Below are 25,464 nucleotides of genomic sequence, written 5' to 3'. Positions count from 1 at the left end.
CAGAATGAAAAAGAAAATTTGTTTTGTTCGTTTTTAAAATAAAGGATTACAGATACAGCCATCGAATCTAAAAATTCACATTTTCCCTAAATTGCGATATTTGTCTATTTATTTGTTTATTTTTATTCCGTCATATTTAAAAAGGGTAGTCCCCTCAGTTTCACAACTGCTTTCTAGGGGAGCCCTGTGTACATATACATGATAAAAACATTGGGTTACAATAGACTTCATTAAAAAACAATCATATACAAGTATAACACATATACACAAAACAATACAGGCTTTAAAAGATACTAGACCATGGAGACTGACTTAAAACGTATTCTGAATTCGCCATAGACAAAATGTATTATATAAAAAAACAATATCAATTCTATATAAGGCAAATAGTTAAAGAATAGTCCACGGTCTAGCAACTTAACCCCCGAAATTGCACATAATGAAATGAAAATGACTACATAGGAATTTAGAATCACACGAAATTCTCATCATAATGTACTTACAGGTAGTGGTCTCCCATAAATGCATATGAAGCTGCTAGCATCGTAGCACACTCCAATAGGCTGTAACGTGGAGGCAATAACCAAGATGATAATAGGAAAAAATAAATTGTGCATAGCGATCGTAAATTACATCGCTATATATAACATAGAATAATGTCTAAAGATTACTTTTCAGGTGCACATTTATTGAAATCTGCCTTGTTTTTAGGCAATCATTAAAAAAAAGTCAATGAAAACTTAGGGTTTTTCTGGGGGAAGAAAAGGAGTCACAGAGACAGTGGCAAGATATCTAATCAGCTCAAATCGTGCAGATTATGGATGATTTCATTTTTCGGCAAAATAGTGCATACAACACCACTCCCTACAAATACAGTGCATACACTCATAAGCACAAACCAAACAAACAACATAAATACATAAACTTCTTTACAAATCCAATGTATAATAATTACTATTCTCGTAATTAATATCACAGTCAAGATTATTGTTATTATGATAAGCCGGCTTGTGAAAAATCCCTCCTGTCTGACTGTAGTTTCAATTCAATTCAATTCAATTCAATTCAATTCAATTCGATTCAATTTTATTTCCATTTCCATTGAATAAACAGAAAAAAATATATATACAATACATTTACAGAACATATTTGTAACAATTTCAAAGAAAACGTACAAGCGGTCACGAGTAACAACAGAATTTCCTTTCTAAGGTATATACATATACCTAATACAAAGATTAGAATGGAAATGGAGGGTCCCACTAAAAAGCAAAGCTTGTAGGGTATGGGACCCTCGAAAAATACGTACACAAAATCAAAGAAACCAATGTCAACTGACATGAAATTAACTTAGGAAGGAAAAAAAGAAAAAAAGAAAGAAAAAGAACAAAAAGGGGGAAATGAGACTATGGTACAACACAAGCATACTGTACTTCATGATGAAAATGCAATATAATAAAACAATAAAACGCTCCCTGGTTTGATATTGCGATTGATTGGGTGCATATGCCGGTATGAATGCATAGGAACGGATATAAAAAAGAGAAAGAGAATAGACTCACTGTTGTCTGGTACAATAAAAGAAATATCTGAGGTAAACTTATGTTAGACAGATTGTTTTCCTTAAAAGATGATTTCTGTGTGATATCTTAATACTTGTTAAAAAAAAAACAAAAAAAAACCGACTTGATTGAGACAATGAAACCGAACCTAATTTGGTTGTATACCATAAGATTTCAACAGAAATAATTTTAATTTGTTCTTAAAAGAATTCAAAGTTTGTGCTGTTATTATGTCGTTGGGAAGTGAGTTCCAATACTTTGGCCCCTCGTAGATGAAGGTTTGCTGAGCCAGCAAAGTCCTAAAAAATGGCAAATGAAATTCGTTGGATTGCCTCGTAGGATAATTATGAACAGATTGATTTTTTGAAAACATTGATTCAAATATATATGGAAGATTATTTTTATTGTAATTATACATATTATAATTTTATATTTTATATATTATATTGTATTATTATCTATATTTTTAAAATCTATATTATAATTTATTGTAACTATACATTCCCGGATGATGGCTCTAGATACATTCATTCAGGATACAATTAAAGGTAAAATCAAAATGAACATCCTTTCTGAGTCGAGAGCTCATCTGCATACCCAAAAGAATACGCATGTCTTATTCTCCCCTCAGACCAATGATCATAAATTCTAAAGCGTCATGTATATTGCATGTTGCTATTACTATGTTATTACACTACGAAGTGTTTTGTTTGGGAGGGACGGACCATAATTCATTGAAACATCATTCCTCTTTTGGATAAACATTGATCAATAACCCAGTGTCTTTCCGAACAATTGAGACTTTTTATACAGAATAACGGATCGTTGCAATGACGTAAGGCCTTGATTTAAAAAAAGAAAGAAAGAAAACAAAACAAAAACAACGATTAACAAAAAGAAAGTAAAAACAAAAACAACTTTTAACAAAAAACAAACGAACAAAATACATAGCTCGACTATTAAGCTCAAGTTGCTCCATACATATATTCATGGTCTGTAATCTATGCTTACATCATTACTAATCGTTGTCGAATCACGCACAGAGCCAAGATTGCCAAACGTGTTCATGGGATCCTTTGAATGGTCCATTTAAACTGACAAGACGGCAATACAAAATGTCAAATTCTGTAATAATGTGTAATTTACCACTTTGCTCATGACATCGTCGTGGTAAGAGTGGTAGATTATGGTTCCATTGCCACCAAAAAACACCCCAGGGGGATCTCCAACATCCAGCTCTAGTACACGAAAGTCATGCCCCTCCTCCAGTTTGGTGACTTTGGTCACTGGTTATGACAGAGATGATGGATTAATCTCATCATTACCAGATTCTTTCACAAGACTAATATGTCAGCGGAAAAAATTCTTCACAAAAGATATTTTTGCAAAATGAGTTAATATATAAAGTCTCTGATAAATTGCTACTTATATTGGTCTTCCTTTGCCTTTGTGATAATGATAGTTTAGAATATCAACGATATCAACGTACGCTGTCAAAAAAAAATTAACTGCATGAGACATAAGATATTTGATGAGGCCTGAATGCTACATTAGCTAATCACTATTAAATTCCGTTTTAAATGGCAAAGCAGAGATTCAGAAGAAGAAGAAAAAAAAACCAACAAAGAACGAAAGAAGGGGATTTTACAGGTGAGGATCAAATAATTCATTTAACTGTTTAAAAGAAATAAATGAAAAGCTATCTAACCTGTGACATAATCAGTCGAGAGTTAGAATGTGGGATGTATCGAGATCTGATACACCAACTGTTAAATCGAACATGGTTAATGGATCATAGAGGTGATGGGGACAATAATACGATTTTTTTTTTCTTTGTTAACGTGATGGTATTATGCCAATATGTTATGCTTGATTGCATGGCTGAAGTTAATTTATCTATAGAGCACAGCAAAGTTATAGTTGACCACGAAAGACAAACAAATCTCAGCTGAAATCCCCATGCAGTACTTATGTACTGTAATGACAAAAGTAGACAATTAAATCATTGGCTTAAATAAAGGAACAGCAACACCTGAAAGTGTTTTGGAAGCAGTGCTTTAAAAATCGCCATGTATTTTCTAATTTGTAGCCCGGGAGCTTTAAGCAGTATACCAACAACTAAACATATTGAAATCTCGTTCATTACTGGCAAAGAATTGAGGGTATGACTCTCTTGTGTTGCTCAGGAACAATCCAATTACTTACAGAATGTTGCTCCATTTGAATAGTAAATGGTGAGAGCAACCCCATAAATAGAATAGAGAAGCGCACACAGACTTGACTTCATGCTGTTCTTGGAACTTGATCTGAAAACAAACGTAATAATGCACGGGAATGATGTTCTGATTATTATGACAGAATACGTGGGTCTAAGACACAATCCGGATTCACCTGTAGAACATAGAAAAAGAAGTGATGTCCGGAGACCAGAAAGAAAATGTATTACCTTTAAAAAAAACTCCGCATTCTGTAATAACATCCCGTATCTTTAGGATGGTTTGTGCATCGTGGAGGAACTCAGAGAATCTTAAAGGTCCTGTTTACCTTTGGGAGCAGCGATTGTGAAAATATTAAAGTTATCGCATTTTATGCACATGTGTAGGTTATTTGTATCACAAAACATCCTTTCATATGAAATTTTTGCAGTAAAGCCTAAAATATAAGGAGATATCACTATTTTTCTCAACAAACCATAACTTTAGACGGCTTAGTCTGGAAACATTTTTATCATTACTATTGTTCACATTTCGTATATTTACCAATACTTAACATCGATTATACTGATTCAAATTTTTACATTGGTTGTTTCTATCTCTAATTCACATTTTAGATCTATTCTAAAGCACTAATGCTGGGTTTTTGTTTCATCTGCAAATGGTAAATTTTGCCTTTAAACGATGGAAATGCATGTTGACTTGTGTTGATTTATTATTATTTGACATGACGCGTCATCAATGTGAAGAGTGTTTGGAAAAGGGAGAGGTCGAATGAGAGCCCAGCTGTTGAGAGTGTATGAAGTGTGACAGTATTCCCCCTATCCCGAGATCTATCAAGGTGATATATTTTAATAGGTCCTATTTTTAAAGAAAAGTGCGTTCTTGTCTATGTTACCTCCTACCCTCGAACATGGCTAAATAGATATGCGTACAGTCATGATTACAACAGTATATGACCCACCTATATTACAGGCTTGTAGTGTCATTCTGTGATTTTTCTTACATAATGGCAGCAGTTACATAAAATATATATATACAATTTCAATGTGAACACTTCCAGGACATTATGTTACCAATAATTTCTTGGACCGGATAATGTTGACCTATCCTATATTCTTCCCTCAAAGGATCAAACGGATGATGGATTGCTGACACAACACATAAAATCATTTAGCTGGAGTTGTCATATTCCAGCATAAAAACAATTTCTGCAAAAATAAATCTCACATGGGATCTTTTGAACAGGCGTAGAGTGTTCTTGTGTATTATAATACAGTGCGTATGAAAAAAAGGGTAATCCAACTTTCAGGCGTTATTCTTCAAAAACAAGCAAATTTATGGAGTAATAGCCAGCATATAATGAAGGAGCAACTTTTTTCTTTCCATTGATACCAAATTTATTTGTCAGATCACACTCATTGATGAGAAAATTGTTCTTGAATAAGACAATGCAAAAATACACTTTTTCCAACTCCCAGATCTTGCACAAAGACACTCAAACCAGTTCATGATATCAACAGAGGAGGTGTTTTCACTACTAAGTAAATGCATAGCACCTGGAGTATGTGAGGCATCTGTAGAATTTGGCCCTTTTCATTTTACTGGCTGGTTGTTTTTTTCAGTCAAATGAATTACTCATTATAGATGCCTTACATGCCAGATTGATTGTTGTTACTAAAGTGACCAACATGACCACTCTGAAATGCAGATGTCATTTTTGTCAAAATGTCACATGTTTTCATGTTGGGAATGGGTGTATTAAAGCATATATGGACATGTGCTCTCATGCAAAAAAAAAACAAAACAAAATGGTTCAGCTTACAACTGAGCAGAGAGTTTTTGTTGTAACTATAAGTTCCATATGAGACTGGGAGTCTGCAACAAACTCGTGAGGCTTTCAGGGAACGCCTTCCCAATCGAGAACCACCATCGTTAAAGACAATCTGGGCAAATGTTAGAAAGTATGAAGAGCATGGTAGGATCCTACCAGCCTGATTGCAACAAGGAGAATTCTGGGAGAAAACGGACTGGAAGATCTGAACAGAACATTGAAGCAGTGAGGCAGCAGCTCCAGCAACATCCAAGGGGAACAATTTCGAGGAGAAATGGATATGGATTACCTTCGGCAACTTTCAATCGCATCGCAAGACTGGACTTGCATACATATATGCACCCTTACAGGATGCACATCAGACATCACGACTGACCATGATTTCCCCAGAAGACTTGATTTCTGCAGATGGTTCATTGCCCGCATGGACGGAAATGCAAATTTCTTGCGGAATCTTCTAATCGGTGTTGAGGCCGGCTTTGGAATGGATGGCAAAGTCAACTCACATAATGCCATTGAATATGCCCCTGCACGACACCCCCAGAGGGAAACTTCGACGTGAATATGAACAGAGCAAAATTGACTGTGTGGGTTGGTCTTTGTGGGAGCGGCCAGGTTATCGGACCCTTTTTCTTCCAAAGGAACGTGAATGGTAACATGTACCTTCAAATGCTCAACGAAGACGTGGTACCGCAACTGGAGGAGCACTTTGAGCGACAAGCTCACGGCACATGCAGAAGACTTTGGTGGCTTCAGGATGGCGCATCAGCTCATCGTCTTGTTGCAGTCCGCAATCAAAAGAACTCTTTGGAGAAAGAGTTATCGCCCCAACCATTGAAACTGAATGGCCACCGAGATCACCAGACCTCACACCTTGTGATTTCTTCCTCTGGGGTCACCTAAAGAACAAGGTGTATAATGTGACTCCTCCTCGTAATCTCCAGGAACTGCAAAGATGCATTCGCGACGAAGATTACTGCCTTACGCAACAACCCGGATATGGTGCACGAGGAGATCCATTCAAGACATGGTCCGTCGCTGCGAGATATGTGTTGAAAGGGCAGGTGGCCATGTGGAAGGCTATGGACCATAAAAGGTAAGAGGAAACCCTCAACACAAACCTGCAGTCGTGCAAACTGGCCGGTTTATTTGACCACTTTCATTGACATGTCTCATGCATTTCAGTGAGACACTGACTGTTCCCATTACGATAATGCCCAAACTTGGAAAAAGGGCAATTTGTCATTGTTGGCTTTGAAGTTCATGTGCTCAGTCATGCATGACATTTTTCAACATAATTAGGTTTCAATGGAAAGAGGAAGAGTTCCCCTTTCATCACAGCCACGATTGCGCTCTCCGTGTAGTCAATGATTATAAAATGGTAGGCCTCCAAAGTCGGATTACCTTTTTTTGATACGCACTGTATAAAGTTTCTTAGAGAAATCCATGTCGTTGTTATTCTGTAACTTGTTGTTTCACATTATATGAGCATACTATATAGTAAACACTTCATTTCCCTTTTAGAATATCTCTTACCATCGCCCTACACTTTTTTAAAGGTTAAATGACAGAATTTGTTATTTGATTATGTTTTAGTAAATCGCAAAATCTGCAGCGCTCAAGTCCTAACTTGAAGAAATTCTTTAAAAATGTAGAATGAGTAAGATGATATCCGGAATTACCACAGTGAGGCGAAAGACCATGCAACTTCCACGTATGAAATCAAAGTAAGCAGTCGAGCTTCATTTGAACTTCCTATGACACTTACCACGGTCTATAGATCAGATGCAACTGTTTCTTGATGAAATCGAAATCTTCTTCCTAAGATTTAGATCAGTCGTATAGAATTACTCTTTTTTAATGTCTGCCACGAGCAATTCCGCGTCAGTATTCATAGTGTGTGGTGAAATCACAGGGCCATCGCGGACGTATCGTTGAATCTTAGTTCTTTTGTGCTACCCTGTCAAAAGAAAAAAAAACTAAAAAGAGAAAGAAAGATCATGCTCCGTAGGCTTGATAACCACACGCACACACACGCAAATTACAGATTTGAGAGCGAAATGAGTTTAAAAGCTGTTTGCCATGAACAAACAACTTTTATGGCAAAATAAATATCATCTGAATTTTCAGGAAATTGGAGGGGAATTCCGTTTGTTTTATTTTCTCTTTCTCCGTCTCTTTGACTTGTATACCAAAGTACAATCAAGCTTTGACGCTGCAAATCTATAAATAATTGAGTGTAATGTGAGACCCTATAAAGAGTTAGAAAATGAAGCACTGTGGTTAATCGTTGCCTTTAAAAATGTGTTTATCTCGATGTGCACTAAATATGCAACCTTTGTTCTATCTCAGGGGCGGATCCAGGAATTCCGAAGGGCAGGAGGGGGGGAGGGGGTGTAGGGGGGTGTAGGGGGTGTGGGGGGGGGGGAGAAAAAAAATACTCTATAAAAAACGAAGAATGAACTGAAAATCTTCACTCTTGAAGGAGTGAATTACAGAAAAGAGTGAGTTTCGAGTAGAATTGCAGTGAATTTTTAGTGAAAATGTTCATTTTCACTAATTTTGAAGTGACCTCAGGGATCGCTCGAAGATTTTGGAGTGATCCCTGAGGTGTGAAATAAATGAAAACGTTAAACATATTTTCACTCCAAATTCACAACAATGCCACTCTATATTTACTTAATTTTTTGAAATTCATTCCTTCGTGAGTGAACGTTTTCACCTTTTTATTTTGAAATGATACAGAGCATAGGCCTACTGCAGATATGTGGGGTCCTATAGTTGTTAAGTAGCAAAAACTTTCTCTTTCCCAGATCAGTCCAAGGAGGTACTAGTACCTCCTTGGTCAGTCGTCACCCAGCTAACACTTGGACGTTTTCTGAACGTTCTTGAAACGTTCCAAGTTCGTTATTTGGACGTTTTGTCAAAAACGTTTTCAGAACGTCTTTTTGTGGAAGTTTTTCGACGTATTTAAAACGTTTCAAATGGACGTTATAAAAACGTTTTTTTAAACGTTTAGAAAACCAATAAAAAAACTTTCGGAATTTTTAAGGACCTGCAGAAAACCTTTTGAACGTTATAGACGTCAGTAAAACCTTTTAAGAATGTTCAAAACGTTCTGTGGACCTTGTAGACCATGGGCCAAGCCTCAAAATTCTTCACTTCCGTAGTCTCCACCTGGGGCTACTTTATTTTGCTTTAAATAATCAATGGACATGTGTGTAAGACCAATGGTGAATGTTCCCATCTCTGAATTTTGAGCATATTTTCAGAATTTTGATGTGAAGGTGCCAAAATCAGTGCACTTATATTGTGCGGACGTCCAGAAAACCTTTGAAAACCGTCAAGAACGTTCAAAAACGTTTTAAGAACGTCTAAAAAGTCTTATGACTGGTTCCAGAACGTTTAGAGAACCTTAAATATCCGTCTAGAACGTCCAAAAAACCTTTTAAGAATGTCTAATGTTTATTTTTAAAGGGAACTTAAAAAAATTAAACATATGACATCCGACAATGTATTTTATCAAATTTGATTGATGATTGTCATGGCAAACTATGAAATTGGTAAACTTAGGTAACTTGTTTTTTAAAATTGATTTTAAAGTGAGGTGAATTCAAACAGGGAGAACGATTCATCATTTCACAGAAATATTTGAAGAGATGGAAGAGATCCGCACAGATCATAAAGTGATGCTTATGTATATTTCCAAGGGTTGTTATAACTGACATTGTGCTGCTTGTGACTATGAATAGTGATGTGTCTCCTCTGGTTTTATTCTCAAACAATCATTCCAGCTTTATGGAAGACCGCTGAGCAGTAACATTGTCAAACTAAATAAGACCACAGTTTTTGTGAATCCAGCAGCCAAGAAGGGGTGAGAACAAATTTTAATTCCATGAACAGATCATTCTGTTGCCAACTTTCATTATCAGGTTTGACCTGTCCTTACAAAGATTGGGGGGGGGGGGGGGGGGGGGGATGTCATATTTTTTATAAATTTGGTTCCAGACGATGGAGCAGTTTTCTGCCACAAATGCAATAATAGACCTATTTAGTTTGATATATTGACAGTATAGTATACAATAGGCCTATAGCCTATTGCAGGCTGTGGCCGCGGATTGTTTTGTTTTGTTTTTGCTTTGTTTGTTTTTGTTTGTCTGTTTGTTTGTTTCAAATAGGAAGATGGACGGACATTAGGGGTTGGGTCAACTTTGACCCCCCCCCCCCCTTCCCTTGTTTTGGAGAGAGAGAAAAAAGGGTGGTGAAATTTATTCACAAGGCTGCAGCGAGCCCCCCTCCACGCTTTAAGTCTAGCGCTTCCAAAAAGGCCGCATTGTATAATGTCGGTCCAAGTCACGGTCCAAGTCGACGAGTCTTGCTGACGTCCATTTGATTATTCATCATCCATAAATTGAATGGGCGCCCTCTCAGGTGAGAAGAACTGAACTGAACTGATCTCACAAAATGGCAGCCCTCATGAGAGTGGCACGCACCTTGCGAAACCATTGGAAGAAATCAGTATTTTTCACAGGAGCAGCCATTTGGGGTGGTAATTTCTTGCTTGACAGATATAAGTGAGTGATATATCTCTATGTTTGAATAATTAAAGCTTTAGAGTAAGACATTTGCGTTGTTGCTATACTCTGCCCAGTGGGAGTGTTGCTTGTTGCTCTCGTAGTCCCATGCGTTCATAGTGAATGAGTGTTCTGAGATTTGACCATTGGGCAAATCTGATCAGAACATGCATGCTGAACATGCAAAGAGCTAATCACTTCATCTTCAACTTTATGTAAACTGCATACACAAACATCTTATCCGGTCAATGGATTTGAAATTTGTGCGCGTATGATGTCTGCGCATGAGCTGGCCGTCAATTCAGTGTAGCTCTCCCAGGTTCCTCTCGACCAAGTCACATTAAGTCATCAATTCGAACAGAAAGGGACTATTGGCAGAACCAAACGTTGCACACTACCTGTTGTCAACACTTCAACTTCACCTGTAAGTCTTCAAATTGAAGAAATTGTTCGATTTTAAGTTGATATTTATCCACGATACTACCCATGTCATGATCCTGAATGCTGCAGTCCACAGCCCCATTACGCTACGCGTTTGGGGCTGCTGATCGCAGTGAGGCAATGGCGTACTTATGTGCCACCTCGTAAAATAATCTCCAATAATCTCTTGCATCTTAGCGAGACCCGAGTCCAGTACAATGGAAATGAAATATTTGCCATTTTGAAACTTTTACACATGTCAGAATATGTTGATTGCAGTGCAGCTAGTTCGCTTTGTGCTAACTACACCTCAGTCCGGGAAACCCGCTCATGAGGACCGCTCCCACCTCATGAGGACCGCCCCCCCCCCCCCCCCCCCGCCTTATGAGGACCGCCCCCATGCCTCATGAGGCCCAGGGGGAACGCCTCATGAGGCCCCCCTATTCACTTCTATTCATCTCACATCTGACGTATAAATTGTCGCAACTTTGCACGGTGATTTTTTGTTACACACACATGTCCACTATCCATGATGAAAAGAAGAAAAAATCCTATCTGTTTTTTTTTTCAAAAATCGAGTTTTAATCAACTGATGCAGAGCGCCCATTAAAACACGTGTGGGGGCGGTCCTCATGAGGCGGGGCAGTCCTCGTACGCGGGAGCGGTCCTCATGAGCGGGTTTCCCGGACTGACCTGCAATGCACAGATCGAAGCAGCTAGCAGATGGCGCGGAATGGCATAATTCAATAAACGAAACATATTCACAGCACTTGAGCGAGTGCAGCGATTGATCTGAATGTAGCAATCTCATAGCAATCACAGCAAGTTCTTTTGTGGTATCTTTAAAGGTTTTATAAAATACATGTATGCATGTTGATTTGTGTTGATTTGTGTTGATTCATGATGCCCTGGACTTCACTTTTGTGGCAAAACGAACATCTAGAAACAATCAATATATTTGTAAATAATTTTTCTTCTATGTTTCTTCGGATCACTTGGATACGCCCGCAAAAAGCCTTCCAAACCAAGATTCTTGTTGTGACCTCATCTGTCAATCATTGCTAAAGTACTGATACATTTAACAAAAGACAACAGAATGCACCTTCCCCTTTACTCAGCATAACTTGCATGTTTATGTGATATTAATGTGACTAACAAAAGACATGGCGAAGGAACATACAAGTTATGCTCAGTCTTAGGAGGGTGCATTCCAATGTCTTTGTCAAACATATTAGTACTTTAGCAATGATTGACAGATGAGGTCACAACAAGAATCTTGGTTTGGAAGGTTTTGGGGGGCATATCTAAATAATTTTTATATTTTCATTCTTTCTTGATACCAATTAGATGGAAGAGCATTTTTGCTATTTTTCTTATTCAATTAACTTGTTTGTTTGTCTGCTTTTTACTTTCTTTCAGGGCAGATCTACTTAGAGAGGAATACTGCAAAGAAGCACAGGTATTTACTTCATCTATAATGCTTACTATTGATCTAATGCTTACTATTTATGAGCATAGTAATAGCTCTGTAGCAATATAATAACTTTCAGATTCATTTATATAATGTTAAATCAAACTTGGAATGTGTATATGTACAATCCAGACATTTTCGCTTGACATTATATACTTTGATGCCTTCATTAACTTATGGAGTAGGAAGGTGGTGTTTGGGGGATTTCTATTCATGTAATCATGTGCCCTTTATTTTTGTTACCACTACCTGAAAAAAAAAAAATTGAAAGGGCATAAGCCAAAGAACTGAATCTCAACATTGCAGAATACAATTATGCCAGCTTGACCGTGGAATAATGGATGGAATCTAGTACAGAAGAGGTGTTCATATTTTTTGCAAAAAGTTAATATTGTGATTGCTAGTATGATGGATTCACCTCAGGACAGCATTTGTGCTTAGGTATGTTTTCTTATAGGCATCTCAATGGCAAATATGAGAATATAGCAATTAATACAAATCCTATGTCTGCCTGTTGAGCGATAAAGTTTATAAGCTCTTGGTGCTGGAGGCTGGTGTAGAACCCGATATTTTTGCATGCGTGAAACTTTCACAAGCCTGCATACAGCATTTGCGTGAGCGAAGAGATATCACCTGTATCAGCAGGCATGGGTTGATAGTCTCTCATATTTGTTAATGTAATTCATGAGGGGTTTGTAATGCTGCAAATCTTCATACAATGTATTTCATCCAATTTGATTCATAATTTCCATGGCAGACCTATGAAATTGGTAAATTTAGGTAACCTGTTTTCTTAAGATTTGAAAATGAAGTGACTTTCAACGGGGAGCGATCCGTCAATTTACAGAAATATTTGTCAAAGTATTTCTCCAGTATCGCATGAAACATAAGGAAAAGATCCACACAGATTGTAAAGGGATGCTTACAATGTATGTATATTTTCCAAGGGTTGTTTTAGGCTATGTTTAACATTTTATATTGGTGCTGCTTGTGACTATGAATAGTGATGTGTCTCTTCTGGTTTTATTTTCAAACAATCATTTCAGCTTTATGGAAGACAGCTTAGCAGTAACATTGCCAAGCCTATAAAGGCCACAGTTTTTGTGAATCCAGCAGCCAAGAAGGGGTGAGTACAAATTTGAATTCCATTAACTGATCTGTTTTCAACTTTCATTGTGACAGAGTCTTTGACCTGTCCTTACAAAGATTGGGGGTGTCATATTTTTGATAGGTTTGGTTCCAGACCATGGAGCAATTTTTTCACCATATATGTATTGCAGGAAATTCTGGTTCCTTGGTTTTCTTGATTTCTGTTTTTTGTTTGGGTTATAAACTCTAACTCAAACACATCAATTCTGGGTGATGGTTTCCAAAATCTAAATGCACTTAATATGACAAATCCACTGCATTTGTTTAATGCAGTCTAAGTGTACTCAATAAGGCTTTTGTAATTTGTGAAGTAAATATTTGTTTGTTTAGGGTTTTTTTTTCAGATTCTGCATTCAAAAGTCACTGGACCTATGACTAATGTACCCTCTACTCTGAACAAAAAATGATCTTCCTCTGCATGCATTATATGAAGAGTTAAATACTGGTCCCACTGACTTGCGAAATAGATTAAAAATCTGAAAAGAAAGTGAGAAAAAAAATAACCCAAGGAAAATATGTAATTGAAAGAGTAGTCAGCAGGAATAACAACGGAAAGACGTCCATTCTATAGCAAAGGAGAAGTGCAGACCCCATTTGATAGAGAGATAATGTTATTCATGCTGATGATCTGGAAATTGTGATTTGATTTCAGGAAAGGAAAGAAGCTCTTTGAAAAAAATGCAGCCCCACTCCTCCACCTGGCTGGTCTTGATGTTGAAATCATTCAGGTAATGTGTGATTAGAACTTTGCAAGTTGTAAGATAATTAAAAAACAAATATTTATTTTCTCATAGGAATGCAAGAAAGTCAGACATCTTTGACAAATACCTGCCTCCTTATCAGGGGATCTTTCCATGACTTGCTGAAGGACTGTAGCCAGAAATAATAAAAGGAGTTGTAGTCTGTCCACATTGACATATGGCTCAGTCAGTAGCATGTCTTCCTTTGCACTCAAATGGCTTGGTGGATTGTCCGATTTTCATAAAACTTCTCTGACGTATTCTACTAATATTGCTGCATTCACTTGATCCACAGTTATATTTGGCTTTCATTCCTCTGTACGAAGTTAGTCTTTGAATATAGGAATCTGAAATCCACAGGGTTGTCCTGGTTGTCATACTATACTGTATATATGCTGAATATTTTGTGAGGTTTTTATTCTCGCAAATTTTGTGCTATTTGTGAATTTAAAAACACACAAAAAGATTAACTCTGATCCCGACATGAATGTGACATACACGCATACAGTTCTCCATTCATGACTGTACTCGACAAATGCAAATTTAATCACTCGCAGAAAGTTCGAGAAGTCCTGATTCGCAAAAAAAAAAAATAGACGCACTAAATACAATGTATATGGCATATACAGTATTATGCAGAAATCTGTCTTCTGTCTCTTGCAGACAACTACAGAGGGGGAGGCTAAGGACCTGGCAGGCTCTCTGGACGCCACTGATATCATCGTCATTGCCGGGGGAGACGGCACAGTGGCCGAGGTCGTGACCGGACTCCTTAGGAGAGACGATGAACAGGCGATCAGCTCCAAGTGGACGCTGGGCGTCATCCCTGTGGGAGTGACCAACTCCCTGGCCAGGAGCCTTTATGCTGATGCAGAAGCTGACGTCAGGTTTGTTTTCATGTGCCCACAGACTGGGGGTCAGTCTGCTTGGGGTGATCTCTCCCCTTGTGTAAAAGGCGCTACAGTGCACCCCTGTTATAATGAACATGGTTATGACGAAATTCTCGTTACAATCAACTGAACATTTAGGTCCACCAATTACATAGTTTATATGTATGATTCGTCACTGGGGTGACAAGACCTGGTATCTTAAATTTTGGTGAAAATTACTTTTATGGATTAATGGTCAGATATTCAGTTAAGTGATGTCCTGTCCAAATCCTAGCTGTCTTACCCCAAAAATGAAGTTAACACGGCATGTCAAAGGAAAGGCTATCCCAGTTGATTCAGTGCTTTGGCTGCCATGTTTTTATGCTCTCCTGAACATTTGACATTTTGTAGATACGAGGCCATGTCACCCCAGCGACGATATATATATTTTTATATACTTCCATACATATTCCCATATTTGGTTATAACAAAATTTCAATATAACGAAAGAAAAATGCCAGTCCTGAGAATTTGTTGTAACAGGAGTCACCTGTTTAATATGGTACTTTTTTGTGAATTTCGCTGAGCACAGTCGACTGTGAATTTAACAAGCAAAAATTTGTGTGATAGTGCCATGGTGTCTATAAGCAAAAACAACATCTCGCTAAAATGTCTGTCACCTTCTCATTTATGAAAATAGAGCAAAAATGAACAGCTTATACAGTAACTGAATCTCTACGTCTGTAAGGAGTCATAAGCTAGTCATGAGTGTTGGAAATACAAGCACATGTGGTGATCAATATTTTTGTTTGATGACTTTAGGTGGATGTGCAATGCAGCCATGGCCATCATCAAAGGATTGACAAGACAGGTGGATGTCATGTCTATACAGGTAACAGTGAGAGAAGAAGTAGAAAGATAGGTAGATAGATAAAGAGATAGATAGATAGATAAACAGATAGGCAGATAGATTGATAGGTAAACAGAATATAGGCAAACAATATGAGAGGTTGATAAACAGATAGATAGATAGATAGATAGATAAATAGATTGGTATAGATAGGGATGGAGAGAAAATGAAAGGAGAGGGATTATAGTGGGAGCTGTCAGAGATGGTGCTAGTGAACACAGTGGGCTTTTGGACGCATGGAGACAGCTTGGGTGTTTCACAAAGAATATTAGTCGATCTTAAAAGTTCAGATCTACTTTAGATTATGGTGTGCTGTGTGTGTCTTTAATGTTCTCCTAATGTCCTAATGAACAATGATAAGTTTGGAGATTTTTTTTCATGCAGTTGTTGTTATATAGGATCTATACAAAAGAAGACAAGTCACAAAGGAATTTTCTGTAAATATCAACATTTTGAAGTGGATGCTTATCTGAAAGGCTGATAAAACTGGAGAGGGAAACCAGTGGCATACCATGATTTGAGGTGGATCTTAAATTTTAAGATGGACTTAGCTTCTTTGTGAAACACCCCCAGTGCCCCATTTCATGAAAAGTGAAAGACCACTGATAAAAGAACTGTCACAGAATATTACAAAATATATATATATTTTTTTTACCCATATCGGGCCATCTACGGGATATTCCGTAGTTCGTCCGAACGGCGCAGGGGCCACATGCGGAATATCCCGTAGTGAATAAAATGACATATTAATGACGTCATTCATTTCTGCTGAGTACTACACGACTGTACTAGCATTGAATGGCAGCATGTTATATACCATATTAAAGAGATTGTTTTCCTCTTTCAAATGATATATAAGTTGTCTATGTTTTTTTCATTGCTTGCTAATGAAGAGCAATTGTGTGGAGAGTTGTCTGTTTGTCGACGTGTGTGCGCAAATGGTGCTGGGCCACTTGGGTGTTTGTGTACACAGGTGCGTTGGCCTGATATGGGTTAATATAATGTAAATATTTGTGATTCCATCATTAGCAGTTGTCTTTAAGCTATGCAGTCAATGAAATTTAAAAAAATTTGTCCAGTTTAAGTGGGCATAAAGTCATCGGTCAGAGCATGAACAAAGGTTGTGGTAACATTTTCTGCAATATGTTCTTTCAAATCTTTTCTGTCTGGCTACATGGTTGTCAATCAGGATGAGGAACATGGAAGGAAATCTTACGCCATGTCCAGCATCCACTGGGGACCACTTCAAGATGCTAAGGAGAAGGCAACCAAGTAAGTCGACATCAATTCCAGTGTCACCGAAAAAAAAATGGTTATAAAAGTTACATATTTATTAGATTATATTTTGTTCTATCCTATTTATTCTATTCTATTCTATTATACATGTATATATTCCAGTACAACAAAACAAGATAAAGAGATTAACAATACACAGAACACCAACAACAACAACAAAAGAAAGCAAAAAAAAAAAACACTCTGTCATCCTATGTCATGTAGTACAGGTATCATTTCCATTGTGATTGATAAGCTATACTATGATTATTACAATTTATTTGAAACATGTAGATTTGGCAGTCATTGCAGGTAACAACAAACAAGTAGCTAACAAGCTGGTCTCAGGAGCGAGCGATAGGGGTACACTCCAGAGCAAGCTGAAGTCCTTGTAGAGGAGGAAAAACAGAAAGAAAGCATTCAAGGGAACAAGAAACCTGGGAAGAAGATTATTCATTACCAACTGTGGACTATAGTACTTTCACAGATCAAATTATTTCTATCGTAAATTTTGCAACAGTTGAGCTTGTTTCAGTAAATGTGATTATCAGCGGCCCTTACAGTGTGACAATTTGTGTCATTTTCTCCAATACTATCATAGATTCTGGTACTTTGGTCCTTTGAAGCACCGATTCAGCTTCATTTGGGCTGGCTTGACACAGGTCAGTATTCTGAGACTTTGTTTCGAGTGTTTGCAATCACAGACATAATGAATATGTGGGGGGGGGGGGGGGGGGGGAGGGGGAACCTGCCCCATAGGTGTTTCGCGCAATAATTCTGCACCGTGAGAAGACCTCGCTGCGAGGCTTCTCGACTTTTTTCTTTCAAGTCTTACGCAACTTTTGAGACCAGGTTTGCAATGTCCATTGTACTGCGGAATCAGCCCCCCCCCCCCCCCCCCCCCCCCCCCCGATTTACATGTTAAGGGTTAAGACAGTCAAGAAGAATCAGTCCAATCCAATATATTTCCATTTTATTTAGGTTGATGAGTCGAAATTTCATCAGAGTCGGTTAAACGTGGGGTTTAGGAAAAGTTAGTTGCCATTACCTGCATCTGTCTTAAACTCAGTATCAGCTGGGTAACAATACAAAATGCCATGATTATTTTATGTACTAGAAGTTGCAATTTGTTTGATTGCTATTATACATTATGCATTTCCTGGAATCAAATTTTATAATCTTATTCCTTTTAAGGGAAATACATTGTATATTTTTAGGAGTGTTCTTTAATTTTCAGATGGCCTTTATGACATCTTGTTACAGACTAGCATCATTAGTGGTCCACCACAAGTAACCTTAAAGGGGAAATCCAGTCCAAATATAAGTTTTGTCATTTTTTTTTTAACACGATCAATGGAAAATAGTGAGGGTATGACATGCTTAGCTCGCTCATTTGCATATTCATATCCACTGTATAAGAACTGTTTTGCAGAAATTAGCAAAGCTTCAAATGTCATAACTTCCTTATTTTTCATCCAATTTCACTCAAAGTTTTACCTTTGAACTTGTAAGATTTTACTCTTTTTTATCAGACTAAATTATATTTGTACTGGGTTTCCTCTTTGATAAAAAGTAAATCAAAGTAGTCGGTGATTAAATGTCCTCATTTCTGCACACCTTTGTGGTATTCAGGAATCCCCAGCAGTAGTGAGAGGTCATATCTCATATGGCCATCCGAAGGAGATCCCCGAACCACCAAGCCAGGCTTCACAGGGCTGGTGGACAAGACTTATGAATCGACTCTGGCCCAGAAAAAAAGAACCAGGTAAAGGAACCAAGTTTAGTGTTTGTTCTCAGTAGAGATGTCCTTTGCACAAACAAAAGATTAAAGGAAACTAAAAGAAGCCACTGCAGTGAATGTGCACAATGCCACAATGCATTTAGGCATGATAAGCACAAGATGTACAGCCTTGGGCACTGTTTCATGAGAGTTGTCAGCCGTGACAAGTTGTCAGTCTCTGACTGTTTCATTAAAATCCTTAGTTTTGATAGTTTTGAGAAGCTCTGGTCACTGACTATTACTAGATGGTAATTGTCAGAGAATGACAACTTGTCAGGACTGACAAATTTCATAAAACAGTGCCCAGGTCCCTCTAAAGCAGGTTCCATCTTCCCGATGAATTTGATGAGTGTGTCCTCAAACTTTGCCTTTAATGGATCCAGGCAGCTTCCAAAGTTGTGAATGTCTTTTAGGTCACTGCAATTCCCACCAGTGTTTCAGCCACAGATCTTCCTGTGCTTTGTTTGCCTTGTTTTACCTTTAATTATCTGTCATCACTACCTTCTCCATTTCATATTTGCTATATGCACATACAGAGCCAGAGGTCATTGACCCCTCAGAGGAAAAAATAATGGAAGAACTGGACATCTCAGCTGTGGAGTGCTCTATCCTGACTGACCTCAGTGGAACCCCAAGAGAGGTAAGAGAAGCATGTTCTTTGACACAACTTTTAAATAATCATTTTATGATATGTGATGTGTGCTATCTCCAAAACATCCTTTTTTGGTCCTACTTGATGTAATATGTGGATGAAGGTTTTGTCTTAGAACTCTTTTTATGCTGCCCTCACTGTTGTATTACACCGAACAATCACTATATGGGGATTTGTCATGGACACTGAATGAAGAACTTCTCGCCATTTATTGTCTGTCTTACAGTGTTGGATGCCCCATCGCGTTTGAATGACTTCAAAAGACTTAGCAAATCATCAAACAAATTAGAGCATTGGGACTGGTTACAGTAACACTGACGAAAATGTCCCAGGGATACATTGTATATTATGATATTCTATGTTGCCAAATTTGTATTTCTCACAATTGGCAAGGAAATGTATCATTGGTATTTAACTGTTATGCATGGATTTTGTTGCGTTATATTGATCAGCATGATACATTGTTTCTTTAAAGAGTTAGAACCAAACTATAAGTAGACTGTCGTGCCGAGAAAAAAGGCTCATGTGGTCAGATTAACCTGTTGAGAACGAGTCCCAAGTATACTCAGGCAGGTGTCTATTGGAAATGTGTGTTGTAGCAAAATCAAACTGTCCTCAACAGGTTAACGCAGGCTACCTTGAAGTCAAGCATGATAGCTGTCATGAGGATATTAACCAGTCTTGGTGTTAATGTGTTGTTGTGAAAAGCGCCTTACCTTATCAGCCATATTTGTATTTTGCTTCTCTTTATTCCCTTCCTACAGGGGCCTCCTGCCCTCCAACTACAAACTGGGCCATCAGAGCTATCTAGGACAGATTTCATCAAGGAAGGGTGTGTGTGATAGAATTATTTGCTCATGTCATGAGTGCAATAGTCAATTTCAACTTGAGAGCCTTTTAAGTTTGTAACTATTTCATGTTTAATATTTTCTTGATTTAAGAATTATAAGAGGGATAATGATCCTGTTCTAGAATTAATTCATGATGGCAGAACTCAGAAACATGATGAGTAATTCATAATCAGCTTGAGATGAAAAGGTATTACAGGTCATTATACAAATCAATTTGGGTGCAGAAAGAAACATGAGTATTGCAACTGATTGACAAATTACCCTGCATCGACGTATATAAGCACTGAATTGATCATTGTTTTAGTAGTAGCCATGATAAAAAATCATGGGCGTATATACTCGAGCGGGATTCGAACTCACGACCTCCTGATCATCGAACAAGCGTCATCTCCACTAGACCACCGAGCTTTCGCCCGACAGCGAGTGTTGGTTCTAATCCTTATAGCATGCAGCGGGTACTGCATAATTATTCAAATCCGTGAAATTCTTGCGTCGAGATGCTTTCATTGCCACTGATTGACAAATTGCCCTGCATCGATCAGTTGCAATGAAAGTATCATGTTCATTGCTGTTTGTTGCTTTAAAGCTCTCTGCATGAATGTTTGCTAAATTTTAATCTAGCCAAGTGCTTCATCAAATCATCCCCCCTTATATTTTTGCCATTTGTGTCAAAGTACTGACATATAATATGTATTGCTATGTGTATCACTATTTTACTGGTCATTAATTTACAAGAAGATATGATTTATTTCCACCCCATTTGCAGAGCTGCAAGTACTACTGGGTATTTTTAATGATATTTAGTATGCTCTTTCTTCACAAAAAATAAGAGAATATGATTTTGTTTTATTTTGTTTTTAGTTTTGTTTTGTTTTTTCAAACAAAGAATATGTTCGGGCTTTTTTCCGTAAGTTTTTTCTATTCAGTGTAAATGGTATGTGCAATTTTCCCATATTTGAGCCAAGTTATGATCGTAGCCTTTGGAATATGTTTTGTTTTGGTTTTGTTTTCACTATGCATCGTTACGTTTTTAGATATGCAGGGGTTAGTATCCCTGATCTTGCTACGAGAGGGGTACATTTTCTTTTTCAGGAGTTTATCAGCATTAAGAATAAAATGAAATAATGGTTTTGCATTGTGAACATATAAAGGGCCATCAACATTTAGTTTTTGCTCTTATATTTGTAGGTGGGCAAGACTGGCAGGGAAAGGTCATACTGATGACTACAAGGCAATGGATATTCCAGTCGGAGAGGTTCGTCTTACACCCAAGATTGAAGAGGTTTGATGCTTTTCGTTCTGTCTCCTGTTATTTCGTCTATGTAAAAGATAGAAATTTTAATTCTCTTTTTTGAACTCATTCCTTGGAAAAGAGTTAAATGTTTCCATGTACAGTTGAACCTCCCGTATCCGGACAAGTCGGGACCGGGGCTCATCCGGATAAGGGATTTGGCCAGATACGGGAGACTCAGTGCTTTATACATGTACATATACATACACATGTAGTGATGTAGCCCATTGTAGTACCACATGTAGTAATATGTATACTGCAACCTTTTCTTTGTTACACTCAGTAACAGACCCCAAAATAGAGGTTCGTGTTTGCAAGAATTAAATCATCTTTTTTTTATAAATTCTTGGGATGATTTACCTAAATAATTATTAAGAAATGTATCAAGTAGATCTAGAAAATAAACAGTACGAGTCGACGAAACTACGCTTCAAAATTCGATCATCATAGCTCGGCAAAGTCGACTGTAGGTCGCCATTGTTTATAGATGGTCTCCCTCTCTCTCTTTGTGTGTGTACTGTGTGTGAACAATTTTTGAGTGTTCATTATCATTCGTTGCTCAGCCAATGACTCGAAACAATGCATGTCTATCTAGTCATATCGACGGCTGTGTATGGACCTATATGTGGCAATGCGATATGAGAGGACTCAAGCGCATAATCTGTCCATGTTCTTGCGATGATTTGGGGATGTCTGGGGATGTTAAAATGTCTGAAGGTAAGCAATTTGGAAGGAAATTTGATGTAATGTATGTTAATCATGTTGGAAGTAATATGTAATTCATGTGTGTTTGTGTAGGAGTTCTCAAGGAGTTGGGAATCCCCCTTTCCTTCCGTAATTATTAAAACAAAAATCACGGCGAGATTGCATCCGTATAATAGAGAGATCGGGATAAAGGGAGGCCGGATAAGAGAGGTTCAACTGTAATAGAAAATCTTCCATGAGAAAGTCTCGTTCAAAAAATGTATGCCCTGAAAATGAAATGTGTGGGTTGTGTTTTGATATATGTATAGAAATATATCATTTATTTGCAATATACTCACATAAATTCCTCATTTACAAAGTTACGAAATTGGATATTCCTGAAAGGACTTGTAATGATCACAGAAGACAAGTTTTTGATGAGGACTGTGATATAAAAACAAAAAGCACAAATAGAAAAGATGTGTCTGAAATGGTATGAGAGCCAGGAATGTGTACAGTAATGAGTATTATTGATAAATATTCACTCACGTAGTAGTTACGCACAGCTACAATTTCTGTACAATAAAGATGTACTCATTAGGAATAAAGGGGAGAAGCAATTACTGTATCTTTTTTGTTTCTTTCACCTATAAATTCACACTGGAGGAAAATTTAAGTTTTCAAATGTCTTGGAAATCATGAATTTTATAATCTCTGCCTGTTATTTGAATCAAGCTGATATTATCATGTCTTCAGTCAACCAGTTATAGTATCAGTGTCCAGTTATGTCATTTGGACAGAAGGGTAAACCCGTTCCCTACTGAATTCTGAAAGCACGGTAGACTTGATACACAGACCACCAGGTTCCCGTAGGGAATGGGTTAACATTGATTTGCTCGTCATTGGAATCACAGAAATTGTTTTAACATTGTGCTGACCCGTGTATCGATATGTCACAATCTCTTTTGATTTGCATTGTGAAGCTTCTTCAGCCGTAAAGAAATCTTGTATTCTGTTAATCTCAGTCTCCTAAACTAGTTCTCTTCTCTTCCCTCCCTGAATAGGGTAAGGATTCCTGGTATACGATTGACAACGAGAGGTTTGAGGCCATGCCAATCACTGTTAAGATTCTCCCTTCAAAGCTGCGCTTCTTCACTAATCGTTCTCAGGACGGCGAGGAGCTGGATCCAAAGAGGTGATACTTGCACCACTGTTGCCTGAAGAAGAGGTACTTTTTTGAGGCACATTGGTGGTGTAGGCTTGAAGGGCTGAAAGAACATGGAGTTGTATGAGACCTTAGAAGACAAAATGCCTGATAAGCTGGTGGAATTGAATATCTTGCGGTTGCCTTTACAATATGTTAAAGGGCCAACTCTGAGCTTCAAGCTGATGGATAACTCGCCTGGAATGGACAAGTAAAGTCTGCTGAAACATATCTGAAAAGTCTAGACTCTCACAAAAAATGTTGATCAGTATTTGGAAGATAATCAGTCTGTGATAGTTTATGACCACTCAGGTGTTCAGATTAGGTGCTTTGAAGTTTCCACACTCTTTTTTTCAGTCCAGTTAAACAGTATGCTTTATTGTGAAAATTCAATGGCCATATATTACTTCTCAGGTGAACCCGAAGTCATTTGCTCTTGTGGTCCTCCATTTAAGATTAAATGTTGTTTTTGTGATAATGTATGCAAAGTGTTGTAGAGAGCATCGCTTTTTAACTAGAAGATGTCAGATGTCGTTGCAGTCAGGGGAAGTGCAAGAAATACTACTTGGCAGATGCATCCATGATCAAAAAAACAATGCCTTGACGTCTATGTAGTTATCGATGTTTGTATTTCTATTATACACGCAACTCTCATTATTAGCAAAGTCCTTGGGACTGATGGTTTCTTTCGTGATGTTTGAATTTCGTTGTAGTCAAAAAAGTAAAGTATATAAAGATATATAGATAATTTTGGGACTGAATTGTTACTTCATTGTAATGAAATTTTGGTATTGCCGTGTTCGTTGCAATGGAAACTGTATTACGTTTGATATTCCTTGCAATGCTATTAAATCTGTGTGCCACAGTGTAAACCCCCTGTGTGCGACATTATTCTGACACCACAACACATAAGCGCTTTTGGAAAACATCCTGTTTTTCCAAGCCATGCAGCTTTTCATAGAATTGTTCATGCTAGAAATATGGTACTGTAAAGTTGTGGAGAAATTTGCAAGCTTTTCTGCAACAGAAAATCTTTGGCTCTGACACTTTCATCGTTCTTTGGCACATCGCGATATCATTGATTGGTTTGTGCGTGGTTGTGCATTTGAACAAAATATGCAGAGCATGCAAGTCATAGACTGGGTTGGATATCATGTGAACTTGGCTCACAAATAGTTAATGTAGCTCCACAGTCTTCTTTTTGTTTGGACAAGGCAGTCTTATAGAGATCACCTCTTCATCGGAAGGGAATTCGCTTTTAGAATAAATCCATTCACTCAACCCAGGTTTTCCTGAACTGTACTCAATATTCCTGCTGTGAAAATAGCGATTTCTTCTTTTCTTTTGTCTGTTGCCACCTACAATATTGATGCTGTACATACTTCAGAATTATTTGTATTAAAATATGTGTACATGCCAAAGTAATTAGCTTTACTCTTTATCATCTACTCAGTGGACAGTGTGTGTCAGAGATGTAACGGTGACTGCAAGATGTGAGAAATTGGATGAATTTATGAATGTTTGTGTGTGCATATTCATAAGCATATTCTTTTGTAGTTGTATATATCATGCAACTTGCGTCATTCAAAGAAATCTCACCTACTTTCCATAGACACACAATGAAAAGCAGTGTCTGTGTTTAATGGATAGGTGAAGACATTACAGCATAGCATGTGTAGTCAAGAGTCTCATGCAAAATGTCAGACGTTATAGTCTGCGATATTTGGTAGAAACTAGACAGGAAGCAAGTTTATGTTGTATTGACAAAATGAGACAAATATTTTTGACAAATATTCCTACCATTTTGTGTGACTGTTTGTATGAGTACACTACCCCCACCCCCCCCCCCCACCCCCAAGAAAAAAAAACACCTAACAAACATACAACAAATATGTTCAATAGCCACATCAAGTGGGGGTCTAATATGGTGAGTGATCATCAACAGAGAGACATTGTTTAGAAAATCCTGAAGAAAGCAGGATTTA

The 25,464-nt window shown here is 37.7% G+C and overlaps 2 protein-coding genes across 4 annotated transcripts in view; one reads left to right on the top strand and one right to left on the bottom strand.

Annotated features, from left to right (window-relative positions):
- Positions 1 to 7,554, bottom strand: part of LOC139721925 (semaphorin-3D-like) — a 40,078-nt gene extending 32,524 nt beyond the window's left edge. Inside the window, exons 1-4 of the mRNA XM_071633253.1 lie at positions 7,378 to 7,554; positions 3,768 to 3,868; positions 2,709 to 2,848; positions 504 to 563 (exon numbers count right to left, since the gene is read on the bottom strand). Coding sequence (XP_071489354.1) covers positions 504 to 563; positions 2,709 to 2,848; positions 3,768 to 3,849 — 282 coding nt within the window. The 5' untranslated portion in view covers positions 3,850 to 3,868; positions 7,378 to 7,554. The remainder of the gene's footprint in view (positions 1 to 503; positions 564 to 2,708; positions 2,849 to 3,767; positions 3,869 to 7,377) is intronic.
- Positions 7,555 to 10,066: 2,512 nt separating this feature from the next.
- LOC139722905 (acylglycerol kinase, mitochondrial-like) lies at positions 10,067 to 23,594 on the top strand. 3 transcript variants are annotated; one of them, XM_071634204.1, is made up of 14 exons: positions 10,067 to 10,183; positions 12,023 to 12,062; positions 13,121 to 13,200; positions 13,876 to 13,951; positions 14,627 to 14,850; positions 15,655 to 15,724; positions 16,932 to 17,014; positions 17,619 to 17,679; positions 18,650 to 18,782; positions 19,334 to 19,437; positions 20,214 to 20,281; positions 21,489 to 21,582; positions 22,187 to 22,308; positions 23,340 to 23,420. In XM_071634204.1, the coding sequence occupies exons 1-13, from the start codon at positions 10,074 to 10,076 to the stop codon at positions 22,271 to 22,273; spliced, it is 1,230 nt and encodes a 409-aa protein (XP_071490305.1). In that variant the 5' UTR covers positions 10,067 to 10,073; the 3' UTR covers positions 22,274 to 22,308; positions 23,340 to 23,420. The 3 variants fall into 3 exon arrangements, with proteins under 3 accessions (XP_071490305.1, XP_071490290.1, XP_071490298.1); XM_071634189.1 differs by lacking the exon at positions 22,187 to 22,308 and having other exon boundaries at positions 23,340 to 23,594; XM_071634197.1 differs by lacking the exon at positions 23,340 to 23,420 and having other exon boundaries at positions 22,187 to 22,500.
- Positions 23,595 to 25,464: the final 1,870 nt, after the last annotated feature.

The sequence above is a fragment of the Diadema antillarum genome, unplaced genomic scaffold, assembly GCF_040938485.1.
Source record: "Diadema antillarum isolate AM-2024a unplaced genomic scaffold, OU_Dant_1.0 scf00000014, whole genome shotgun sequence".
In the NCBI taxonomy this organism is placed as follows: Eukaryota; Metazoa; Echinodermata; class Echinoidea; order Diadematoida; family Diadematidae; genus Diadema; species Diadema antillarum.
Note: the sequence above shows the minus strand (reverse complement) of the source record. Positions and strands in the feature narration are given on the sequence as shown.